The 27951-nt window shown below is 37.7% G+C and overlaps 1 protein-coding gene across 5 annotated transcripts in view; it reads left to right on the top strand.

The window, feature by feature from the left end:
* LOC136025188 (basic helix-loop-helix ARNT-like protein 1) overlaps positions 1–27951 on the top strand; it is a 353837-nt gene that overhangs the window by 291896 nt on the left and 33990 nt on the right. For all 5 annotated transcript variants that reach the window (XM_065700994.1, XM_065701018.1, XM_065701002.1 and 2 more), the window contains one exon: positions 26662–26812. In XM_065700994.1, coding sequence (XP_065557066.1) covers positions 26662–26812 — 151 coding nt within the window. The remainder of the gene's footprint in view (positions 1–26661; positions 26813–27951) is intronic.

Genomic DNA, 27951 nt, shown 5'->3' with positions numbered 1-27951 from the left:
ATTTTATTTCTTAAATACGTATTTTTATGTATTTACCTCGTAAAAGCTTGTAGCTGTCAGATATTAAGGCTGCAACTGTATACATGCTTTTCTAAACATGTTTAGAATAGATCTCGTGTGTTTTTCCAAGAGAAGAATGTGTTAACATCAATGAGGCTCTTTGGCTCAATCAATCACCAGCAATTGTTGACACCCAAATAGTTTTATTCCATTCATTCGTATCTCAGACAACCAGATTAATTTAACTATTGTTACTCCATTCTCATTAAGTTGTCTAAAAATGTACCTGAATTTGATTTCATCGTGATTATTGACTTATCAAACAGTTCCTGGTAACGAACTGTAGTAAGGAGCGACCCGGCTCAATAGTAGCCGAAACTCTAAAAAACGACCAATAGTTACATTAAAAGAATTACATTTTAGTGCTGATTTCAGATATATAAGTTTCACCAAGTTTAGTCTTACAAATCAAAAGTTACGAGCCTGAGAACATTTGCCTTATTTTAGAAAATAGGGGAAACACCCCTTAAAAGTCATGGAATCTTAACGACTCCAATGGGCTGTTCCCTCCTCAACGTCCCGCTCTTTACAGTAAAGTTTTTATCGTTTCAAAAAGCAGAGTTGTGAGAAAGAGCCAAACTTTAGCGTAAGGAGCAGGGCGTTGGGGAGGGAACAGCCCCTTTCATATACGGAGTGATTTTTGTTCGTTTTAAGTTTTAATTTCGCTCCTTACTTTCATTTAAAAAAACTTATTTTTTATTTAATTTGACATAGAATCGCGATTGGGCACCTTAAGTGGTAATCAGTACTGATAACGTTCATGCATTTTTTGAAGAATAATGACTCGTGCGGCTTCGACTTTAGTTTTTTTTTTGCATATTAGAAGGCATGCTGCTTCATTTTTCTACTCGTACATATTTTTGCGAAATCCGTCATTTTACTGTATTTTTAACGTGCTTATAAGCTTATCATACTTAAAGACTTGTGTACTGTATTAAACTATATAGACTTGTACTTTCGGTATTACATCTTTATCTTTTTAAGCAGACTTTATAGACTGTATTAACTACAGACTTATTTACTTAGACTTACACACCAATAGAGACTTATAGGGGGGAGGGTTATCAAAAGAATTTTTTTTAGAGAAGTTGGAGGTTTTTTTTACCTGCATTTTTAACACCAATTTACTAGTCGGGAAATGTTTCTTAGTTTTTTTTGGAGGAATGGTCTTTTACCTGCATTTTTCCGCTTTTCATTCATGCCATTTTCTTATTTTATATGCAAATTTTTGTAATTCGCACTTGATAATAACAACTAATTTATAGTTGTTATGCTATAGCTATATTCTATTATTATTAGGATTAGAGTTACCATAATTATTATGTACTATATAGCTATGATTATTATGACTGAATTCAATCAATTTGTTTTCTAAACAACTCAAAAGAAAAATTTAATAGCATTAATTTGATAACCAATTGATAATTCCGTGCTGAATTTTGACCTATAATAGCGAATAATTTTTCTTTTGTCACAGCCTTACTAAGGGCCTTTGCTCTTTTTAAATCCTAAACTGGTCTAACTTTCAAAAGAGCCCCGGCCCTTTCAAAATACTAAACTCTCCAGAATTTTTGGGTGCTTCTTACTCAAGCTGTTTTTTTCATTATCCCCCCTCCCCTGTAAAAAATCAGTTACTGCGTTCTTACATGGTCGTGATACAGCGGGGAAAGAAAAGGTGCAAAAGCTGTACCAGTTTTCGGGAAATTAAATTCAACAAAATAAAATCAATTTTCATGTACACGAGCCTTAACTGTCGCACTGTGTCGACAGACATGTGACATGACAGATAGTGACAGACTTGGATATTGTTAGAACCACTTGGGGTGTATACTGAGACTAGCGATAACCCAACCAAAGAGTATGGATGTTTTATAAGTAGAAACTGGTGCTAGATTCTATCAACAAATATCACCACCATTTAGTGTTTGTTGTACAGCTTAGATACCAATACAGCTATGGAAACTCCTATCTTTCCCATGAGAAGTTTTTGGTACAGACTATATAGCTCTGAACTTGGCGCCTCCTCCAAGCTCACGCTGTGACGCGCAGATCGTACTACAACACCATAGGCGGGACCGCAATTTTGTTTTGTTGCATGCACAGCATAGATACCAATACCAGTTTCCTGTCTCCAGCCGCTAGCATCGCTACCGCGCACTGTGTCCTAAAAATAAATCGAGTTTCATAACTGTATTGGTATCTAAGCTCTTGTTTGGTGTTTGGTGACACCTGGCATTTTTTTCATTGCATTAATTGGAATAATGATTTTAATTAGTATCAATTATAAAATTAGGCTAGTAAAAAGAGTCTGATCTCAGTTCCTGACAGAAAAACGATTACAAACCTTGAAAGAATGCCAAATGCTAAATGGCGTTGACAGTCTTAGTTGTTGACGCTAGTGCCGGTTCTCACTCTTATAAGTTACTCATACTCTTTGAACCCCACCTTGCTTAGAAAACTAAACATTGGAATATTATATACTCCTGGTATTACCTCTCTACTTTTATGGGACTTGGTATTAACCAAGTGATATATAGCAATCGCAAATTCTGTCGGTCCCGGTTTTGCTACTTTAGGCACTTCCAGGTAAGCTAGGACGATGCAATTTGGCAGGCGTATCAGGGACCCGACCAGATGAAATTAGAAATAGTCTTTTTCCCGATTTGACCACCTGGGGGGAGTGGGGGGCTCGCTAATTCGGAAAAAATAGAAAAATTGAAGTATTTTTAACTTACGAACGGTTGATCAGATCTCAATGAAACTTGATATTTGGAAGGATATTGTGTCTCAGAGCTGTTATTTTAAATCCCGACCGGATCTGGTGACATTGGGGGGGGGGAGTTGGGAGAGGGAAACCTAAAATCTTGGAAAAAACTTAGAGTGGAGGGATCGGGATGAAATTTGGTGGGAAACATAAGCACACGTTCTAGATACATGATTGCCATACCGGAACGGATCCGCTCTCTTTGGGGTAGTTGAGGGGGGGTTAATTCTGAAAAATTAGAAAAAAATTAGGTATTTTTAACTTACGAACGGGTGATTGGATCTCAAATTAAATTTGATATTTAGAATGATATCGTGTCTCAGAGCTCTTATTTTAAATCCCGACTGGATCTGGTGACATCGGAGGGGGAGGAGTTGGGAGGGGGAAACCTAAAACTTGGAAAACGCTTAGAGTGGAGGGATCGGGATGAAACTTGGTGGGAAAAATAAGCTCAAGTCCTAGATACATGATTGACATAACCGGAACGTTCCGCTTTCTTTGGGGTAGTTAGGGGAGGGGGTAATTCTGAAAAATTAGAAAAAATGAGGCATTTTTAACTTACGAACGGGTGATCGGATCTCAATGAAATATGATATTTAGAAGGATATTGTGTATCAGAGCTTTTATTTTAAATTCCGAATAGATCTGGTGACATTGGGGGGGGGGGGGATTTGGAAGGGGGAAACCTAAAACTTGGAAAACACTTAGAGTGGAGGGATCGGGATGAAACTTGGTGGGGAAAATAAGCATAAGTCGTAGATGCATTATTGACATAACCTGAACGGATCCGCTCTCTTTGGGGTAGTTGGGGGAGGGGGATTAATTCTGAAAAATTAGAAAAAATGAGGTATTTTTAACTTACAAATGGGTGATCGGATCTCAAAAAAACTTGATATTTAGAAGGATATCGTGTCTCAGAGCTCTTTTTTTAAATCCCGAACAGATCTGGTGACATTGGGGGGAGAGGGTTGGGAGGGGGAAACCTAAAACTTAGAAAACACTTAGAGTGGGGGGATCGGGATAAAACTTGGTGGGAAAAATAAGCACAAGTCCTAGATACATGATTGACATAACCGGAATGGATCCGCTCTCTTTGGGGTAGTTGGGGGGGGGGGGTTAATTCTGAAATATTATAAAAAATTAGGTATTTTTAACTTACGAACGGGTGATCTGATCTCAATGAAATTTGATATTTAGAAGGATATCGTGTTTCAGAGTTCTTATTTTAAATCCCGACCGGATCTGGTGACATCGGAGGGGGAGGAGTTGGGAGGAGGAAACCTAAAACTTGGAAAACGCTTAGAGTGGAGGGATCGGGATGAAACTTGGTGGGAAAAATAAGCTCAAGTCGTAGATACATGATTGACATAACCGGAACGGATCCGCTCTCTTTGGGGTAGTTGGGGGGGGGTGATTCTGAAAAATTAGAAAAAATTAGGCATTTTTAGCTTACGAACGGGTGATCGATCTCAATGAAATATGATATTTAGAAGGATATTGTGTATCAGAGCTTTTATTTTAAATTCCGAATAGATCTGGTGACATTGGGGGGGGAGTTGGGAGGGGGAAACCTAAAACTTGGAAAACACTTAAAGTGGAGGGATCGGGATGAAGCATAAGTCGTAGATGCATGATTGACATAACCTGAACGGATCCGCTCTCTTTGGGGTAGTTGGGGGAGGGGGATTAATTCTGAAAAATTAGAAAAAATGAGGTATTTTTGACTTACAAATGGGTGATCGGATCTCAAAAAAATTTGATATTTAGAAGGATATCGTGTCTCAGAGCTCTTATTTTAAATCCCGAACAGATCTGGTGACATTGAGGGGGGGGAGTTGGGAGGTGGAAACCTAAAACTTGGAAAACAATTAGAGTCACAAAGCTCTTTTTTCAAGTCCCGACCGGATCTGGTGACGTTGGGGGGAGTTAGGGGTGGGGGAACCTCAAATCATGGAAAACGCTTAGATTGGAGGGATCGGGATGAAACTTGGTGGGAAAAATAAGCAGAAGTCTTAGATACTTTATTTACATAATTGGAACGGATCCGCTCTATTGGGGGGAAGGGGGGGTTAATTCTGAAAAATCAGAAAAAATGACGTATTTTTAACTTACGAAGGAGTGATCGGATCTTCATGAAACTTCATATGTAGAAGGACCTCGTGACTCAGATCTCTTATTTTAAATCTTAACCGGATCCAGCGTAATTGGGGGGGGGGGGGGGGGGTTGAGGGGAACCAGAAATCTTAGAAAATACTTAAAGCGGTGACACCAGGATGAAACTGGATGGGAAGAATAAAAACCTGTCTAAGACACGTGACTGACATAATCGGACCGGATCTGCTCTCTTTGGTGGTGTTGGGGGGGGGGGTAATTTTGAAAATTGAGGTATTTTTAACATACGTAAGGGTGACCAGATCTTAATGAAATTTGATATTTTGAGGGGTCTTGCGCTTTAAAGCTCTAATTTTAAATTCAGACCAGATCCTGTGACATCCGGGGGAGTTGGATGGGAAAACCGGAATTCATGGAAAACGTGAAAATTGGGGTATTTTTATTTTACGAATAGGTGATCGGATCCTAATGAAATTTGATATTTAGAAGTAATTCATGTCTCAGAGCTCTTATTTAAAATCCCGACCAGATCTTTTGACATTGGGGGGGGAGTTAGAGGGGGGAATCTTGGAAAACACTTGGAGTGGAGGAATCGGGATGAAGCTTGGTGGATAGAATAAGCAAATGCCCTTGATACGTGATTGACGGAACCGTACTGGATCCGCTCTCTTTGGGGAGTTGGGGGAGGGGTTCCGTGATTTGGCGAGTTTGGTGCTTCTGGACATGCTAGGACGATGAAAACTGGTAGGCGTGTCAGGGAGCTGCACAAATTAACTTGATAATGTCTTTTTCCCAGATTCGACCATCCGGGGGCTAAAGGGAGAGGAAAAATTAGAAAAAATTAGGTATTTATAACATACGAGTGGGTGATTGGATCTTAATGAAATTTGATATTTAGAAAGACATCGTGACTCAGAGCTTTATTTATTTAGGTTAATACCTGATTGACTGTAGGTTATTTGTAGTGAATCGTTACATTTAATATTAAATGAAACAATTTTGTCATAAATCAACTGCTGACGAACTAAATTCTCTTTTTTAAAAAATTTAAAAAATTATCACGTCATTTGCAAAGAACAAAATCCACCCGGCGATGCTCAATAATATTTATGATATCATATGATATTTATTTATTGGCCCTGAAAGCCTTTATGGGCCATAGTTATTGCTAAAATATAACAGTATACAAATCCTAAACAAATAAACACCCTTATATCCAAATTAAATTATAACTTAGTTGGAGGAAATGGTCCCTGTGTATCTATCATATCTGCATCCACAAACTTGTCCTTCTTTTAAATCCCCATAAAAATTCCACCCCAGAAAGATTTTTTCCCTCTGATCATTTGATTTCTTACAAAACTAAAAAATATTATCCCTATTTCCATAGATTGGGAAAAAGTAAGGACCTATCTCTGAGTTAACTCTTCCCAGATGCTTTCTCTTATCACTAAGTGGTAAAAAAACATTCTGATATCAGCTATGGTCAGAGCTTCAGGAAAATTTTGTACCTGATTTGCATAATTTTCGTCACATTCTCTCCTTAAATAGCTGATTAACGCTACGTTCACAAATAGGATACAGAGGTAATAGAATTGCCTATAAGCAATTAGATCACGAATCCAAAGCGAACCCCTTTCGGCTATTGAAAATCAGCGGCCTTTCAATGTTTTCCCTTGAGAATTGTTTGTGCCTTTGAGTGATCAAAGAAAAAAAGCAGGTTCTTCAACTGAAAGTAGGGATCAAAATTAAACAAACAGAAATTATTACGATATGGGGAGGATACCCCTCCACAACACCTCACTCTTCACGCTACCGTTGTTTGGAATGTTTAAAAAGCTATTTATTCTAATTTAGCGAACCATCTGTTTCATTTTTTGTTCGTAAGGAATGGGATACAAAGTCATACCTTAGCATAAAGAGCGAACTATTTAAGAGGGGGCATCCCCCACATCCCACCACCAAAAATTCCACCAGAGAAAATTCGCCTCCCGAAAAATGTCTGTTTACTTCCCATTAATAAATGCTATGAGTAAGCAATAGGCAATAGACTTTTCTTTTTTGAATTTAACTTAAAACGAACAGAAATCATTCCGCATATGGAAGGTGCTGTTCCCTCCTCAACGCCTCTCACTTTATACTAAAGTTTGACTCTTTGTCAAAACTGTACTTTTTAAAACAATAGAAACTTTAGCGTAAAGAGAGATGCGTTGAGGAGGAGACAACCTCTTTTCATGTAAGGTATTATTCCTGTTCGTTTTGAGTTTCAATGTTGCTCCTTACTTTCAGTTAAAAAATTGTTTGTTTTTTTGTTTTTTTTTTTAATTTCTGAACGTTTTCAACTAATGCATGTTCGAATTTGGCTTACCGTACATGAAAAATTATTACCTTATACTTTTATATTTAAAATTATTACCTCTTTATTACCTTACTCTTTACGCTAAAGCTGTTAGCATTTTTAAGAAAGCTTCCTACTATAATCAAAAAGCCACCGTATTTCAGTAAACGCTCTTAGAAAATTGGGACAAACAGTCAAACTTTAGAACAAACAGTCCCAGGCACGCACACAGGAATTTTTTTACGGGGGGGGGGGGACAAAACCTTCGAAACAGCAGATATAAAGTAGCACTTTTTTATTTAGTAATTAAATAAATGCAAAAAGCACGTACATTGGAAAATACAGATTAACTTTAATCTGTAGTATTGTAACAGATGGGGGGAAGGAGACTGAAGCCTCAAAAGTACGTTTTAGGCTCAGGTTATGTTCATAGCGATATAGAAACAGTGATTAATCTATTATATCCCACTGAAAGGGAAATTTTAGGGCTAATAGTGTAATATGGGTGCTGTGGGGGGTAGTTCTTCTATTGCGAATACCTGGATTTTAATGAAAAATGGTAGTTTCCAAAATTGATCCATTAAAAGCTGTACTTTATCCTGAAAAGGGGGGATAAACGCCCTAATATACTGTGGAAAGCAGACTCTTTGCAAAAAAAATAACAGTACAATCGATAATTACTTCAAAGAGGGTAAAAAGTTAGACAGAAAATGGATTAATAATTGGGCAGTGACTTGACCAGGTAATTGCATGCCGTAAAATCCCCAAAAAAGGCTTCACACATGTATCTAGATTCTTAATAAATGTCTTTTTTTGCCAGAAATCCCAAGAAGCCATGGGGAAATTAAACATTTCACAAAATTTCGGGGGGGGCGAAGCCCCCCCCCCCTGCGTACGTGCCAGAACAGTCCCATCACTTATATCTGAAGCGTAAATTACGTAACGAACTTCTATATTTATATATTTTTTATTACGTATATGAGGGGGTTCGCCCCCTCGTCAATACCTCGCTCTTTGCGCAAAAACTTGAATTTTGTCCCGATTCTTTAAGAATTACCCTTGAATCAAAAAGGCGTAGAATAAATAATTGAAATTACTAAAAATACTTTAGTGTAAAGAGTGAGGTATTGAGGAGGAGATAAACCCCCTTATTTACGTAATAATTTCTTTTCGTTTAAGTTTTAATGCTATTCCTTACTTCCAGTAGAATTTTTTTTCTCATTGTTTTTTTTAAATAATGCTAGAATATCCTGCACCCTCTTCATGGAAATTTTCTTCCCTCGTGATAAATTCCTCCATGGAAAGATCTTCCCACGTCACCCCTCCACCCCCCTCTCTACGCAAAGAAGTCCCCCTGAAAACGTTTGTACACTTCTCAATAACCATTACTATATGTGAACAATGGTCAAAGTTTGTAACTTGCAGCTCCTTCCTTGAGGACTAAGGGGGATTAAGTCGTCCCCAAAGACATAGTTATTATGTTTTCGACAATTCTGAACAAACTAGCTGTTTCAAAATTTTGATCCGGTGACTTTGAGGAAACAATGAGCGTGGGAGGGGGCCTTGGTCCCCTCCAATTTTTTGGTCACTTAAAAAGGGTATTAGAACTTTTTTCCACTAGAATGAGCCTTTTCGCGACATTCTAGGACCACTGGGTCGACACGATCACCCCTGGAAAAAAACGACAACAAGAAAACAAAAAAGCACGCATCCGTGATCTGTACAAAAATTGACGTTTTTGTAGATAGGAGCTGGAAACTTTTACAGTAGGTTTCTCTGTTACGCTGAGTCTGATGGTGTGATGTTCGTTAAGATTCTATGTTTTTTAGGGGGTGTTTCTTCCTATTTTCTAAAATAAGGCAAATTTTCTCAGGCTCATAACTTTTGATGGCAAAGACTAAACTTTATGAAACTTGTATATTTAAAATCAGAAAGTATAAAATAAGAATATTCATAAGCATAAAAATACGATTCTCTTGATGTAACTATTGGTATCAAAATTTGGTTTTATAGAGTTTCGGTTACTACGGAGCTGGTCGCTCCCGAAAGACCTATTTGAAAGACCTGAAAGAACTATTTGGTCGCTCCTGAAAGAACTGTTTGAAAAACCTATTTGAATGATTAATACCCTTACTACTTCATCGAAAGCTTCCTTCAGGTCAAGAAAGGCTGCATATAGTCTTTGTCTTCTCCCTCTAGCATATTTTCTTATAAACGTACTTAAATTGAAGACCTGATCTGTTTCACTAATCTTTTTTAAAGCCTCCCTCAATATCCATTATCTTTTTCTGCTTCTCTAACCATTTATCTAACCTAGAACTTAATTTCTTCCAAACAAACTTACTAATACTACTTCCTATAGGAATACCCCTATAGTTACCATGTGAGCCTATCTCTTTTTTATGTAAAGGCACCAAGTTGACCGTCCTTTAGGCCAAAATTGTTAGCTCAAAAATGTCGAAAATAATCGGCTAATAATTTACATAATCCACATCCTGTTTCACTTCCATACTTGCATTGGAATTCCATCCGTTCTTGGCCCCAATGCTCTCTTAATTTCCTTTATTCTATTCCTTATTTCACTCTCATTTACCTCCATAACCAGATTGGAACCATCCTCACTCAACTTGTGATCCATAAATCCTTTCAGATTTGAAAATTTCTCCCCTAATGGCTCTTTTACTCCGACTTCTTCACACCTGGCTTCCAATTATTCAGCACAGCTTTCAGCCGGGGGAACTTAACCTTCTTTCCGAGTCCATCCAACCGATATCCTCACAACTTCCAAAATTCTCTTGAATTATTCTTTTTAAATTCTTCCTTAATCCCACGGCTGCTTTTAACTTAATCTTATTTTTCTTTTTCTTAAATAGTTTCCTACACTCCTTTCTTATTGCATAATGTATTCTAAGACACTCGTTCTTTTCCTCTGGCAGACTACACTGTAAAAATCTGGAAAATTTTTACCACTCCTTTTTATAATTCTCACACTCCTTATCAAAGAAATCCTTCTTAAACATACCCTTGCTACTATTAGCTAGCCTAGCATCCTCCCTTACATTATAAACAATATCACACAACTCTCAGAGAGATCACTCTAAAGGGGAAGCTCCCCATAGACTCTGCGGTCTTCTGAAAATCTCAGTAGGTGCCAACTCAGAAAAATATACATCATTTTTTCTTTTCTAATATAAGAGGACTGTTTATTTTAACACTTTAACTCCGATAAACTGTTCCTGTTGTCTGTCTGCTCACCCTCCTATCCCAAATTCCCCTTGCATTAAAACACAATCTTATAGACAAGTGATCAGAATCCTGTGCTCCCAAATTTCAAAATGTGTGCATATTTGAAAAAGCTTTTCATTCATAACCAAATAATCAATCACACTGGGAGACATGCCTAACCACTCCCCTTATTCATCCTCAGTTCCTATCCCCCTCCATTCAAGTTCCTATTCTCCTCTTGAAAAACTGCCAAAGCTTACATCCCCATTAATTTTTCCGTTTAAGGCAATCTCTACATGTCGTCCGCGGGATAGCCGAAATTCCCCAAACTATCAAATGTACCATCCCAAGTATGACATGTGTAGAGATCTCCGTTTCGGCCCCTTAAATCCATTAAAGTCAACTAAAAAGAAAAACACATCAGCAATGAATCTATCACATAAGTCGCCCTTTTCTTCCTCTAATATCGACCGTATATCTTCATCAGAGACAGTACTCGGTTGAGCAGCCACATGCACTAAGCAAAAATATAATATTTAAATCTTGTAAGTTTACTCTGAGCCACATCATCTTAACCGATTTCATTCTAAACGCACAATACACTTTCTCAATCCCACTCTAATGTAATAATATTGCTATCCCTCGAGAAACCCTTTCCTTTGCGATTCTTTCCTGTGGTTGCCGTAGGGCCTAATACCGATATCCTGGAACTGTAATATCACTTATTAGTCATGTCTTTACTAAAGATACCAGATTCCAATCCTTCATTGCCATCAACTCCGACACTTTCCTATGGTAAAAACCTTATATATTTCAACATTGCATTCACTTCCGCTAATTTAACATGATCCAACATGTCTTATCATATCTCCAGTCAACATTATAAGTTGAACTGTTCTAGTATGATCACGATTTGGGCTATTATAAACACTTTTTCCATCTTGAATGGCTTTAGTCACATGTATATTGCCTACTTGGATTAGGTGTGCCCAACTCTTCATTACCATGCTTAGTAGCCATATTTCTGTTTATAGATACTGACCTTTTTTTGGCTCAACTATTGCGTTTTCCCCCTGCATTTACGCTCTGTTCACCTGCCTAAATACTTTGTTTTTGACTGACCATATTTTCTTGTAACAGGGTAAATAATCAATCACACTGGGAGACATGCCTAACCACTCCCCTCATTCATCCTCAGTTCCTATCCCCCTCCATTCAAGTTCCTATTCTCCTCTTGAAAAACTGCCAAAGCTTACATCCCCATTAATTTTTCCGTTTAAGGCAATCTCTACATGTCGTCCGCGGGATAGCCGAAATTCCCCAAACTATCAAATGTACCATCCCAAGTATGACATGTGTAGAGATCTCCGTTTCGGCCCCTTAAATCCATTAAAGTCAACTAAAAAGAAAAACACATCAGCAATGAATCTATCACATAAGTCGCCCTTTTCTTCCTCTAATATCGACCGTATATCTTCATCAGAGACAGTACTCGGTTGAGCAGCCACATACACTAAGCAAAAATATAATATTTAAATCTTGTAAGTTTACTCTGAGCCACATCATCTTAACCGATTTCATTTTAAAACGCACAATACACTTTCTCAATCCCATTCTAATGTAATAATATTGCTATCCATCGAGAAACCCTTTCCTTTGCGATTCTTTCCTGTGGTTGCCGTAGGGCCTAATACCGATATCCTGGAACTGTAATATCACTTATTAGTCATGTCTTTACTAAAGATACCAGATTCCAATCCTTCATTGCCATCAACTCCGACACTTTCCTATGGTAAAAACCTTATATATTTCAACATTGCATTCACTTCCCCTAATTTAACATGATCCAACATGTCTTATCATATCTCCAGTCAACATTATAAGTTGAACTGTTCTAGTATGATCACGATTTGGGCTATTATAAACACTTTTTCCATCTTGAATGGCTTTAGTCACATGTATATTGCCTACTTGGATTAGGTGTGCCCAACTCTTCATTACCATGCTTAGTAGCCATATTTCTGTTTATAGATACTGACCTTTTTTTGGCTCAACTATTGCGTTTTCCCCCTGCATTTACGCTCTGTTCACCTGCCTAAATACTTTGTTTTTGACTGACCATATTTTCTTGTAACAGGGTAAATTGCACATTTTGCATTCTTCCAGATCGTATGGTAATTGAGTCAAAACATTCTGCTCTGAATCATACGAAAAATATTAGTTTTCTATCACCAATTTAGTCCCTTGCAACTTAGCAGATTTATTACTTTTTCTTGTCTTCTCTAGAAGCGCATTCAACCTATCACGAATCGATAACTCATGCTTGGTATAATCGGGGACACTACCTGCTTTCAATCTAATCACGTCGTTAATATCAGACTGTTTTAGGCCTAAGATTGGCATTAAAGAATTGAACATCGAAATGATGTCTTCTCTTAAATAGATTTTACGCTGGAGGGGGGGGGTGCAAGATTACAAAATCAAATTTGTCTTCTTTTCATGTGCCTCCAGCTGACTAATTCTGCTCTTTGCTATTAGTCAGAATGCTATTGATATTAGTTATTCTCTTGATATTAGTCATTAGTCATTAGTTATTTGCTATTATCAGTTCTGAATGTAAGTTTTCTACAGCTCAGCCGTTTCACTAGGTTCCATCTTTAATAAGGCATCACTTCCACAGTGACACCAGAATTATCAAAGTCCGACAAAATACACTTTTTTCGTACCAAAACCCCATTGCTTACCTTAAACTAATTGCTTACCTTACTAAAAGAGAGGATTTGATGACCAGAGCTCATACTTAGTTTTATTTATTTTTTAAGTTTTTTATTGGCACTTGGTATTAACCAAGTGACATATAGCGATCGCAAATTCTGTCGGTCTGTCGGTCCCGGTTTTGCCACTTTAGGCACTTCTAGGTAAGCTAGGACGATGAAATTTGGCAAGCGTATCAGGGACCGAACCAAATTAAATTAGAAATAGTCTTTTCCCGATTTGACCATTTGGCGGCGGGGAGTGGGGGCCGGTTAATTCGGAAAAAATAGAAAAAATGAAGTGTTTTTAACTGAGGAACGGGTGATGGGATCTTAATGAAATTTGATGTTTACAAGGATATCGTGTCTCAGAGCTCTTATTTTAAATCCCGACTGTATCCGGTGACATTGGGGGGAATTGAGGGGGTAACCTAAAATCTTGGGAAACGCTTAGAGCGGAGGGATCGGGATGAAACTTGGTGGGAAAAATAAGCATAAGTCCTAGATACGTGATTGACATAACCGGGACGGATCCGCTTTCTTTTAAGGACTGGGGGAGGGGTTAATTCTGAAAATTAGAAAAATTAGGTATTTTTGACTTACGAAGGAGTGATCGGATCTTAATGAAATTTGATGTTTGGAAGGATATCATGTCTCAGAGCTCTTATATTAAATCTAGACCTTATCCGGTGAAGGGGAAGTTGGGGGGAGGGAACCTAAAATCTTGGAAAATGCTTAGAGAGGAGGGATCGGGATGAGACTTGGTGGGAAAAATAAGCAAAATTCTTAGATACGGGATTGACATAATCGGAACGGATATTTTCTCTTTGGGGGAGTTGGGGGAGGAGGTCAATTCTAAAAAATTAGCAAAAATGAGGTATTTTGAACTTGTGAAAAAAATGATCGTGTCTTAATTAAATTTCATATTTAGAAGGACCTCGAAACTCAGATCTCTTATTTTTTTTTTCCGACCGGGTCCAGTGTCATTAGGGGGGGGGGGACCGAAAATCTTGGAAAACGCTTAAGGCAGAGAGATCAGGATGAAACTTGGTGGAAAGAATAAGCACAAGTCCAAGATAGGTGACTGAAATAACCGGATCGGATCCATTCTCTTTGGTGGAATGGGGGGGGGGAATAATTCGGAAAAAATGAGAAAAAATGATTTGTAACTTACGAACGGGTAATCGGACCTTTATGAAATTTGATATCTAGAAGGATCTTGTGCTTTAAAACTCTAATTTTAGATCCCAACCAGATCCGATGACATTGAAGGGAGTTGGAGGGGGAAGCCGGAATTCTTGGAAAACGTGAAATCGAGGTATCTTACGAATGGGTGATCGGATCTCAACGAAACTTGATATTTAGAATAATCTTATGTCTTAGATGCTCCATTTTCAATTCGAATTGGATCCGAGTACATAGAGGGTTGGAAGGGGGAAACAAAAATCTTGGAAACTGGAAATCTTGGAAAACGCTTAGAGTGGAGATATCGGGATGAAACTTGATGGGAAGAATAATAACAAGTTATAGATACGAGATTGACATAATTAGTATGGATCCGTTCTCTTTGGAGGAATTGAGGGTTATTAATTTGGAAAAATTAGAAAAATTGAGGTATTTTTAACTTAAGAACGGGTGACCGGATCTTTATGAAATTTGATATTTTGAAGGGACTCATGTCTCAGAGCTCTTATTTCAAATCCCGACCAGATCTGTTGACATTAGGGGGAGCTGGATGGGGAAATCTTGGAAAATGCTTATAAATCTCGTAGATACGTGACTGACGTAACCGGACTGGATCCGCTCTCTTTGGGGGAGTTAGGTGGTGGGTTCAGTGCTTTGGCGAGTTGGGTCCTTCTGGACGTGCTAGGACGATGAAAATTGGTAGGCTTGTCAGGGGGCTGTACAAATTGACTTGATAAAGTCGGTTTCCCCGATTCCAACATCTGGGGGGCTGAAGGGAGAGGAAAAATTAGAAAAATCGAGGTATTTTTAATTTGCGAGAGAGGGATCGGATCTTAATGAATTTTGATATTTAGAAGGATCTCGTGACTCAGAGGTCTTATTTTAAATCCCGACCCGCATTAAGCCTTTGATTTTCCTTTTAAAGCAATCTATTGATTCTTGCTAGAGCTCATACCATATGAGCTCTTGGCTCTTGGCTCTTCTGACCTCGTCACAAGTGCCATATGAGCTCTTAGCTCTTGTTTTTCAAATTAAAGTATAGACGGACATTACAACTTAAAACGAATAGAAATTTTGCAGTATATGGGTACTTTTCTGGTATTAGGCATACCCCCTACCCCAATTAGACACAATAACCCACCGACCCTCCTCCATAATATCTAATGCGCAGTTATAGCCTACCATGCATAGTTCTATCAAAATTCAAGCGATTCAACTTAGTTCAATGACCGTCTGTGAGTCAGCCTACAGCCTTGTGCATTACTACTTTGGGATAGCATATAAGCCTCTAATGGAATGCCACTTATTTGTCTTTCTATCGGGTCCAGTTTAAAAGGTTTTGAGTTAATTGCATCTAAAATTCCTGAGATTTCCTTCGTAATCAAACATTTTCCTTTCCATTCAACTCTATAATTAGCAAAAAAAAAAAAAAAAACAGTACTTGCAGGGGGGTGGTATTTGAAACCCCCCGCCAGGTATAAGACGGTCTATTTGTCAAAATAATATCCAAATTTGCCACGGCCAATCGCTGAATAACTTGTATTTTATAACCTTTCACTGACTGGGCTGAATGAAATTATATATAAAAGAACAAGTTTTTTTTTCAACTGAAAGTGAGGAGCAGCATTATAATTGAAAACCAACAGGTATTCTTTTGTATACGGAGGGGGCTGGCCCTTCCTCAAACCACCCTCTTTACGCTAAAGTCTTTACGCTCTTAAAAATACTTGTCATTCAAATTCGATGGTCCTTGTGTTTGAGCAGTCTTTTTTTAAAGAATCGTGATAAAAAGTCGAACTTTAGCGTAAAGAGCAAGGGTTGAGGAAGGGAGTGTCCCCCTCACGTACGGAATAAGTTATGTTCCTTTTAATCTCTAATGTTGCTCCTTTCTTTCAGTTACATAAATATGTTTTGTATCTAATTTCTGACTGTTTTTAAATAATGCCAAAAATCCTAATCCTTCCTCCCATGTAAAATTTACCCCGGAGTTTTATCTCCACGGAAAATTCTCCTCTTGGAAAATCTCTACAACAAATATGTGATACAATTATGAACAATTGGGAAACTGCGTAGCTTACAGCTCTATCTCCAGGGATTATGGGGAGTTATGTCATCCTCAAATTCATAGTTATTAGGCCTTACAACTATGCTGAATCAAATGGCTTAAAATTTTGATATCTTTGGGGGGGGCGAAAGCACGGCAGGGGGGGGGGCTAGTTACCCTCCAATCTTTTTGATCACTTAAAAAGGGCACTAGAACTTTTTATTTCGGTTAGAATGAGCCCTCTCCCTAACTTCGATGACCATTGCTCCATATGATCACCGCTGGAAAAAAATAAATAGAAAGTATCGAAAATATAGAAGCACTGTTGTCTGCTGAATCTGATTGTGTGATTTTTCATTAAGATACATTGACATTTTTGGGGTATTTCTCCCCTTTTTCGAAATTCAGGCAAATTTTATCAGGCTCTTAACTTGTGTATATTTAGAATTAGCATAAAAAGCATGTTATTTTGATTCATCTGTTGTTATGGAAAATCCCCTTATGGGGATGGAAATAATTGTTATGGAAATAATTTTATAGAGTTTCTGTTACAAGGGTCGAGTTGTTACTTACTTGCAGTTTCTTGCCACGAACTGTTACACTATAAGTGTGTATTTTTGCCGTCGTTGCACCTATAGATAGTGTCTGACGTTTCTAGACTTTCGAGACAATGACAAAAACTGTTTTGCATGGTGCTCACAAAGGGAGGATCAGTAGGACAATAAAACTTCCCTTGACCCCAGTTTCCCCCCCCCCCGTCCCATCTGAAATTTAGTTTCTTCAAAAATGTCGTCAAGGCTAAGATAAGCCTGCTTAATTCAAGCACCAACAGAAACGGGTCAGTTTTCTTCAGTGTATCATTGCCTTTATGTGTACTATATGGCTCTTTTTTCCTTTTTGCACTGTCATTTTCACTTTAGGAAAATTGCCCCCAAAATTTCCCTTATCCCAGGATTTTGACGAAACTTTACTACGCTTAACAGACGGTTATGGAATTGCCTCAGAAGCTTGAAAATGTCAGCTACGGTCTTTACGCTTCACTGCCGCGCTATTTTGATACCATAGCGTGGCAGTGTAGCGTAAAGACCGTACCTGACATTTTCTAACTTCTGAGACAAGTCCAGAACCGTCAAATGAATTATCAAATTTCATTTCGAATTATGAAAATTCAGTTATCGTTGAATTATCAAATTTCAAGTTGAGTTCGTAACCATACCGACTGTTTTGTGAACAGCTCATGACAAAGGAGAAATTTTGATCGAGTGTTGGGCAATAAGGGGTGTACCGTGCTCGGAATGTAAAAAATAAGAAAAAAAAGGCTATTGTAATAACTAAAAATGGAGATCTTAATATTGAAATACAAACCCCTCTCACCTACTCACTCACAGGCTCAAAAGATTGTAATATGAGTTATTGAAAATGAATTTCTGCCATATATCCCTTCCCTCTTCCAACAGTCAATGTGCTTTTGATAAGGTGCGGACATGAGATTTGTTTAGGATGGTCCAATAATAATAATAGTAGTATTAAAATATCTAATAGCTTCAGTAAAAAGGGCCAAGAAACTGGGGAAAACTAAGTATTTCAGGGGGGCTCCTCCACCATACATCTCTGTTTTTGGAATAACATTTCCAATTTTATTAGAGCTTTTGAATATAATTCTACGAATATTAAAAAAGAACCTTTGGGCTTCCGTATCCCAATCCCTCCTCCACCCAACAAATAACTACCCTGATCTCTTCTTGACGGGAAAACCATAAGATGATTTCCCACCAATATTGGAAAACGGGTCTCTCAGACTCATTCCCTTTCCTAGTAGCAACAGCCCTTCTCCCCTTTCTTACCATGAAATCTTGGGGTGGTAATGGTAATGCGGTGACGTGCCAATTCGCGTATAGTATGAATAATAGAAAACGGAATATTTTTGCTTCCCTCTTTACCCTTACCCCCTCCAACAGCTAGTCTCCTCTAATCCGCTCCCTCTTTTTGATCTTCCGCAAGATAAGCTTACATAAGCTATAAACGTTCTAAACAAAGCGCGTTATATTACAGCTTCCCCCCCCCTCTTGATGCTCACCTGTCAGAGAATATCACGCGCTTCAAGTTTCAGTGCAGCTAACCGTTCGTTTAGAAATGGGTAGCAAATAGACATGTAAGCGAAGCGTTGTATAGTAAAAGAAATAAAGAAAACTATGTTGAAACAAAACTTATCCTCAAATTCAACCGCATTTCAAATAAAAAGCATCTTTAAATGAAAGTATATTTCAAACAGAAAGTGTCTTCAAATGAAAGTAGAGGGTAACATCAAAATTAGCACAATATATCTTGTATGTGAAGGGGTCTGAGTCTCCCTCGAGGCTCCAATCTTCACGCTGAAGGGTAACTAGTAATTAAACTGAAGACATTTTAGACTGGAAAAAATGTAGCAAGCTGGGGCTTGCAAGCGTTTTATTTACCGGTTGTCTTTCAAAACACTTAAACTAAAAAAAAAATATCAAACAGTTCGTGGTAACGAACTGTAGTAAGGAGCGACCCGGCTCAATAGTAACCAAAACTCTAAAAAATGGAATTTTGATACCAATAGCTATATCAAAAGAATCGCATTTTAATGCTGGTTTTAAATATATAAGTTTCATCAAGTTTAGTCTTACCCATCAAAAGTTACGAGCCTGAGAAAATTTGCGTTATTTTAGACAATAGGGGGAAACACCCCCTAAAACACACCATCACACCATCAGATTCAGCGTATCAAAGAACCCTATTGTAGAAGTTTCGAGCTCCTATCTACAAAAATGTGGAATTTTGCATTTTTTGCCAGAAGGCAGATCACGGATGCGTGTTTATTTGTTTTTTTGTTTTTTTTTTCCCAGGGGTGATCGTACCGACCCAGTTGTCCTAGAATGTTGCAAGAGGGCTCATTCTAACGGAAATGAAAAGTTCTAGTGCCCTTTTTAAGTGACCAAAAAATTGGAGGGCACCTAGGCCCCCTCCCACGCTAATTATTTTCCCAAAGTCAACGGATCAAAATTCTGAGATAGCCATTTTATTCAGCGTAGTCGAAAAACCTTGTAACTATGTCTTTGGGGACGACTTACTCCCCCACAGTCCCCGTGGGAGGGGCAACAAGTTACAAACTTTGACCTGTGCTTACATATAGTAATGGTTATTGGGAAGTATACAGGCGTTTTCAGGAGGATTTTTTTGGTTGGGGGGAGGGGTTGAGAAGAGGGGGATATGCTGGGGGAACTTTCCATCGAGAATTTGTCATGGGAGAAGAAAACTTCCATGAAGGGAGAGCAGGATTTACTAGCATTATTTAAAAAAAAAAATTAAAAAAAAAATGTGAAAAAGCTTTTTCAGCTGGAAGTAAGGAACAGCAATAAAACTTAAAACAAACAGAAATTATTACCCATATAAGGGGCTCACCTCCTTATGATACCTAGCTCTTTACGCTAAAGTATTTTTAGTAATTTCTACTATTTATTCTACGGCTTTTGTGGTTCAGGGGTCATTCTTAATTAATTGGGATAAAATTTAAGCTTTAGTGTAAAGAGCGAGGTACTGACGATGGGGCGAATCCCCTCATATATGTAATAAAAACATGAGAATACAAAAGTTCTTTACGTAAGCTAATTTATAAGTTACGTAAATCTTTTACCAATAAAAAGACTCGTAAAAAATTAAAAGTTCTAGTTGCCTTTTTAATTAACCAAAAAATCGGAGGGCAACTAGGCTTCGCCCCCGCTCTTTTTTTCTCAAAATCATTCGATCAAAATTATGAGAAAGCCATTTAGCCCCCCCCCCCCAAAAAAAAAAATATATGCAAATTTCGTTTTGATTATTCCTCTGCGGAGAGCCAAAATCAAAACATGCATTGATTCAAAAACGTTCAGAAATTAAATAAAAAAAAAACGAGTTTTTTTAACTGAAAGTAAGGAGCGACATTAAAACTTAAAACGCACAGAAATTACTTCGTATATGAAAGAGGCTGCTTCCTCATCAACGCCCCGCTCTTTACGCTAAAGTTTTTTACTGTTTTAAAAAGAAGAATTGAGAGAAAGAGTCAAACTTTAGCCTAAAGAGCGGGGCGTTGATGAGGAAGCAGCCTCTTTCATATACGAAGTAATTTCTGTGCGTTTTAAGTTTTAATGTCGCTCCTTACTTTCAGTTAAAAAAACTCGTTTTTTTATTTAATTATTTTAAGCAAGCGCGGACAAGTAAACCTTCCATCCTTTAGGCCTTTCAAAAACACTCCCATTCAAAAAAAAAGTTTTTAAAGATATGACCTTCATAGAGCATTCGTTCCTGAAGCTATTATCCTCTTTTCTCACTTGCAGAAAGAGCTGGAAATTGGAGCTTTTTTTAATATTCTCTTTGTCGTTTCTTGATGACAAAGAATACCGCCAAATTCTACTTGCCATATCTTGGATACTATTTTTTCTACTTTGGCACAAACAACTGTTTTTAACAGTCAAAACACCTGGAACACATTTTTCAGTGCTTTTGCTTTCTTCTTTGCTCTGTAACATATCACCTTCTGCTTTGGTTCAGGGAAATTGTGGCGGGAGTAGTTGTCGGGTTTTTGAGTTTGATTAACACTAAACATCATTTGTGGAAACATCTGCTTACGGAGTTTTTGGTTTTGGGCTTCTATATCGCTATGTTAAACTCAAATTTCTTATCCTCAAGCTTAAAATTCTTTAATTATTAATCACGCTGAAATGATGCAGAACTTTCCTGACAATTTGTCAAATTATCTTGTTACGATTTTCCGCTTTACACTGCAATTAAATAAAAAAAACAAGTTTTTTTAACTGAAAGTAAGGAGCGACATTAAAACTTAAAACGCACAGAAATTACTTCGTATATGAAAGAGGCTGCTTCCTCATCAACGCCTCGCTCTTTACGCTAAAATTTGACTCTTTATCTCAATTCTTCTTTTTAAAACAGTAAAAAACTTTAGCGTAAAGAGCGGGGCGTTGATGAGGAAGCAGCCTCTTTCATATACGAAGTAATTTCTGTGCGTTTTAAGTTTTAATGTCGCTCCTTACTTTCAGTTAAAAAAACTTGTTTTTTTTATTTAATTTCTGAACGTTTTTGAATCAATGCATGTTTTGATTTTGGCTCTCCGCAGAGGAATAATCAAAACGAAATTTGCATATTTTTTTTTTTGGCTCAATGGCTTTCTCATAATTTTGATCGAATGATTTTGAGAAAAACAGAGGAGGGGGCGAAGCCTAGTTGCCCTCCGATTTTTTGGTTAATTAAAAAGGCAACTAGAACTTTTAATTTTGTACAAATCTTTTTATTGGTAAAAGATTTACGTAACTTATAAATTTGCTTACGTAAAGAACTTTTGTATTCTCATGTTTTTATTACATATATGAGGGGATTCACCCCATCGTCAATACCTCGCTCTTTACACTAAAGCTTAAATTTTATCCCAATTCATTAAGAATAACCCCCTGAATCACAAAAGCCGTAGAATAAGTAGTTGAAATTACTAAAAATACTTTAGCGTAAAGAGCGAGGTATTAGAAGGAGGTGAGCCCCTCATCTGGGTAATAATTTCTGTTTGTTTTAAGTTTTATTGCTGTTCCTTACTTCCAGCAGAAAAAGCTTTTTCACATTTGTTTTTTAATTGTTTTTTTTTTTTTTAAATAATGCTAGTAAATCCTGCTCTCCCTTCATGGAAATTGTCTTCTCCCATTACAAATTCTCGAAGGAAAGTTCCCCCAGCATATCCCCCTCTTCTCAACCCCTCCCCCAAACCAAAAAAAATCCTCCTGAAAACGCCTGTATACTTCCCAATAACCATTACTATATGTAAGCACAGGTCAAAGTTTGTAACTTGTTGCCCCTCCCACGGGGACTGTGGGGGAGTAAGTCGTCCCCAAAGACATAGTTATAAGGTTTTTCGACTACGCTGAATAAAATGGCTATCTCAGAATTTTGATCCGTTGACTTTGGGAAAATAATTAGCGTGGGAGGGGGCCTAGGTGCCCTCCAATTTTTTTTGTCACCTAAAAAGGGCACTAGAACTTTTCATTTCCGTTAGAATGAGCCCTCTTGCAACATTCTAGGACAACTGGATCGATACGATCACCCCTGGGAAAAAGAAAAAAAACAACAAAAAAACAAATAAACACGCATCCGTGATCTGCCTTCTGGCAAAAAATGCAAAATTCCACATTTTTGTAGATAGGAGCTTGAAACTTCTACAGTAGGGTTCTCTGATACGCTGAATCTGATGGTGTGATTTTCGTTAAGATTCTATGACTTTTAGGGGGCGTTTCCCCCTATTTTCTAAAATAACGCAAATTTTCTCAGGCTCGTAACTTTTGATGGGTAAGACTAAACTTGATGAAACTTATATATTTAAAACCAGCATTAAAATGCGATTCTTATGATGTAGCTATTGGTATCAAAAATCCATTTTTTAGAGTTTTGGTTACTATTGAGCCGGGTCGCTCCTTACTACAGTTCGTTACCACGAACTGTTTGATATTAATACCAGTCTTGGTGGAAATCCAAGTGCCTGACTCTTGGCCCTCCAATCATACAGATTCGAAACCCATGTATGGCCTGGATTTCTGCAAGGAGTGAATTGTAGACAACATAACCATATGTATCCAAACTAAGGGTGAGGAGAATATATAGGGGCACAGGTCCAAGAGGCTTATTCTGAACAATTTAATCATACAAATTAAAAATGACTCTTGACTCTAATAATTTGTGAGGTTTATATCTTTGAATTAAAGTGTTTTTATGAAGTTTCTATTTTATGTGGGCTATTGGCATAATCGAAGGTACATGTCACGGAACTGCACCAGCCATGCTGTCGCTAGAAGAGACATTTTTGGGAGTCTTCTACCGTTATGATCAAAATGTCAAACTTGTAAAATTTATATGATGTCATACATATAAATGACTTGTGTCAAAATAGTCAACTTCCTGGGGAGGGTGAAAAGTGGGAAGCTTTGGATAGATTAGGATGGAGGAGGAGCGTGCGTAACTGTGTTAGCTTCAAGTGGTTTGATGCTGCAGTGACTGTTTGTTAGTAGTCGTAGTATATCAAGGGAGGTAGTTCACAAAAAATTACGGTGGGGGGCAAGGTTCTTTTTTTAATGATACACCGTAAAAAGTTTTCTTTCAAAATCTAGAGTTAAGAGTAGGGCACTTTTGTTGTTTCGTTCTATCGAGTTAGAATAAAATCCACATAAAATTACTTTTAAAATTTTGGATACGTTAGGATATATTAGTGCTGGTTCCATTGCAACTGAACCACCTTGTAACTGAACCCCAGACAACTGAGCCACTATAAATGAACCACCGTGCAACTGAACCACCGTGCCACTGAACCCTCGTGTAACTGAACCCTTATGCAACTGAATCCCATTTAACTGAGCTGCCGTGCAGCTCAACCCCAACCTTTAACTGAACCCCCATGCAACTGAACTACCTTGCATCTGGACCATCTTGGAACTAAACCCTGGTATAACTAAACTCTCGTGCAACTCAACCACTGTACGTACATTAGGTAAAACACAAGTTATAACCTTTAAAAAAAAAAAAACCTTTTTTTAAAAACCTTTAAAAAAAAAGCCGTCCTGGCCGAGTTGGTTGGTGCGCTGGATTCGGGATCCTTTGTCTGAGAGGACGCGGGTTCGAATCCCAGTGTACCCAATTCTTCAGTTGGGACGGGGGTCAGTGGCGTGACTCTGTAAGCTTAGCCAGAGTCGACCCAGCTCTAAATGGGTACCTGGAGAAATCTGGGGAAGGTAAACAGGAAGGGTGTGTGAAAGCACAGGATGGCTGGCCCCCAACCCCCCATTGCACTTCCTGGCTGAAGGGCCAAGAAACGGAGATCAGCACCGCCGGTAGGGACTGTAAAGTCTAATGCCGTATCCTTTACCTTTTTTTTTTTTTATAACCTTTATATAATCAACCTAAGTGGAATTATTTACTTTTTAAAGTCATAATATAAATTACTGTCAAGATGATTAATCAAAAGGCTCTGTTATGTTTTCACAAAAAGCAAAGAAAACCGAACTTCACAAACTCTTAAAGCTAGATTTATGTCTCCTTTTTTTGTGTCTGTTAATGGGGGCTCCCTTCGCCCTGTCACTATCTATGGGTGTCCCCCCTCTTGCATGGAACAGCCTCCCCTGGAAAATACCCCTTCGTGGATTTTCCAAATTGGAATGTTTTATTTGGGGTCTGTTATTTTTAATTTTTCTTAGAAGTGCTAAGGAAACTGGAAAAGAGGAATTTATGTGTAATTCTTGCCCTCCCCCCCCCCCCCCGCCTTCCGTGCAAAAATGTTCTTCTCATAGAAAATCCTCCAGAAACTCTTACCCTCCCTTCAGAAAACTCCCACACGAAAAATGTCCATATGTTTCCCAATAACAAACATTATCTGTAAGCAATGGGCAAATTAAAAAACTCAAAATGCACTTAAACTTCTGCAATTGGGTTCTCTGATTGTTTTGTAGCTAGCGAAAGAGGGAGATACCTCAAAGAGTGCATTTAAATGTCAGAATTCAGCCTCTGATGGAGTCTTCAGATAAATGCAGAATTAGCTCTAGGGGAGAGATGAGAGAAGGATAGAGTTAGAAATTAGTTATAATCCCTAGGCAGTCCTAGTCTTTTTTTTTTAAGTCAAAAGTGGGTGAATACCAACCAACCGCAAGTGGTATTTTTCGGGGGGAGTTTTTTCACGGGAAGGTATTTTCCTGAGGGTGAGGTATTTTCCACAGGAGGGGTTTTTTAGGGGGGGATTCATCTAAAAAAAAGAGAAATAAATCATATTTAATGGTTTGTGACATCGGATCTTCTTCCTTCGCAAAAATAAAACAAACCTTTTTTATGAATAATCTTGACAGGCGTTTATATCATGACTTTAAGAAACAAACAATTGCAACAAGGTTGAACATGTAAAAATTCCAACGTGTGTTTTATCCAATGATATTGCTTCATATTTTTAGAATACTAAAAAACTGAGTTCAGTGGTTCTGTTGTACGATGGTTTGTAACTGAACCATCGTACATCGTACAACTAAACCATCGTCAGTTACACGAGGGTTCGGTTGCAAGGTGGTTCAGTTGCATGGGGTTTCAGTTAAATGAGATTGATTTGCACGGGGGTCGAGTTGCATGATGGTTTTGGTAAATAGGGTTCAGTTGCCTGGTGATTTAGTTACACGAGAGTGCAGTTACATAGAGGGTTCGGTTATACAGGGGTTCAGTTGCACGGTGGTTAAGTTACACACACGCCATTAGTGCTACACATGCAAAAAAAGCGATTTTCCTTGCTGTTCAAAGTAGGAGGCTGCAAGTTTCCTGTATGGGGTTTTTGTAAATAGTGATTCCATTGGTATACTCTTCGTTTCGTTCCAACATTATTTTCGAGGGGTTTTAGGCTGTTTGTCGAATTTCTCGCAAATCTGTTTTCAAAATAGCATTTTATTTGTTAAAACTGGCCTAAATAATAGCTACCATTCCTGAACCACCTATAAATGACAATTTTCTCGCATTTGTTCTTTAAAGACTGCAGCTATCATTGTATCCTTGATCTAGGTAAGTTATGATTAGGTGCGACACGCCCTTTTGCCCCTCAAATGACAATTTATTTATTCTTCAATTAGAACATTAATCTTGGTCAGAAAATTGGTTTACTTGATACTTACGTCTTGGAATGATTTAATAAACTATGTACTATCACTTATTACATGGGTTTTCCAACAAAACAACTAAATAAACTTAAACCTATATTAATGAAATAATTTCTTGTTCAAAACTCATGTTTTGATGAAATGCATCGTCGGAAATTTCAGTTTTAGCACAGTTGTTTCTATTTCGTCATTAACAGATTTCGCGAAAAATGAATTTTTTTTAAAAATGTTTTACACTCTTTTGTTTTGAGCATGACATTTTTTATTCTTTCAAAAATTTATTCATTTCTGTATATTTATAAAGTTTATGTATTTCGTCAATAAGCGACGTAACTGAACTATCAACTGTACTTTTACCGGCAGTAGACAAAGTCCGTGGGGAAAAAACCCTTTTGCTTCATTTTTTGGTATACCTCAAAATTATCTTCCGTTGACCTATCCTTTCCCCAAAAAATCTTCCGTTGACCAGTCCTTTTTCCCCAAAAATGCACCATTTGTTTTTTCAGTGTTTTCAAGTCGTGATGGTGAAGGCACTATTTCGTATCGTTTATGTCGATGTGATGGTGGATTTATTTATCTAAGATCGAGAGGGCATGTTGAATACGAGTCAGGGTCAAACCGAGCCAAATCACTCATATGTATCAACACTTTATTGAGGTAAGTTCCCATATGCAATTTAGGGGTACTTATTTGAGACAGATTTGTAGATTCTTCAAACTTTTAAGGTTTGATTGCTTTTAAAGTTCCAGTGATTTAAATTTGGATATCTCGAATTATTTTTGAGTCGGTTCTCGCCACTGTATCAACAAGTGTAGTCTTGTCGATTGACTACCCCACTTGGCTTCTGGTTCAGTAATCAAAGAAAACTGCGGTAATAGTTAAGAACTAGTCACTATCTGAAAGAATAGAAAAAAGCAGGAGAGGGGGGAACAGTATGTTTGGAGTGTGAACCTTACAATGCTGATTTCTAAAGATACAAACTTCCTTTTCACACGTATAGATAGCTTAATTATTCACTTTTCACGGCGATCTTTTTCAATGACTTCCGTCGAGTCATGTCCTGGTGAAACCCAAAAATGTATGACCTCTTCAAGTGTCCTAAGTCGCCCCAACCACGGGGTGACTTCGGACTCATATGGGACTTTTCTGGATATTCAGTGATTAATGCTTGTAATAATGTATTCAGATATTAATTTTTCATCCAGATAATATAAGTAGTATGGTTGTATGCAATGCAGAGATTACACTCGTATTTGGCTGAACTAGAGCATTGACCTCCTTACTTAACCAGCCGCCCAGAATGGTATCCGACGCTTTTGGGTGAATGACCTACATATTCCTGTCTCGACATGATTAGCAAATATTCGATCTGTATTGAAAAAACCAATGTTCAGTTATTACAATGCTTAATATTCAAGTCATTACAATAATATGAATAAGTGTTTTGTCTTTTGAAAATATTGTGTAGTATTGGGGTATGAATAAAGTTGAAATTAATAAAGGTGTAAATATTTTAAACAATGATACGACAGCCTTTTCTCTCTCTCTCTCTCTCTCTCTCTCTCCTCTCTCTCTCTCTCTCTCTCTCTCTCTCTCTCTCTCCTCTCTCTCTCTCTCTCTCTCTTCTCTCTCTCTCTCTATTGAAATAACGACATGTAGAATATCATCGCAAAAATAAAAATGAATGCTTTGAACCAATTTCATAAAATACTTGATTATGTTTTCCTTTCACATGGCATATGTTCAAAAAATCGAAGTTCAAAAAGTTCTAAATTAAAAAAAGAAAGAAATGTCAC

Source organism: Artemia franciscana, chromosome 1 (assembly GCF_032884065.1).
Source record: "Artemia franciscana chromosome 1, ASM3288406v1, whole genome shotgun sequence".
In the NCBI taxonomy this organism is placed as follows: Eukaryota; Metazoa; Arthropoda; class Branchiopoda; order Anostraca; family Artemiidae; genus Artemia; species Artemia franciscana.
Note: the sequence above shows the minus strand (reverse complement) of the source record. Positions and strands in the feature narration are given on the sequence as shown.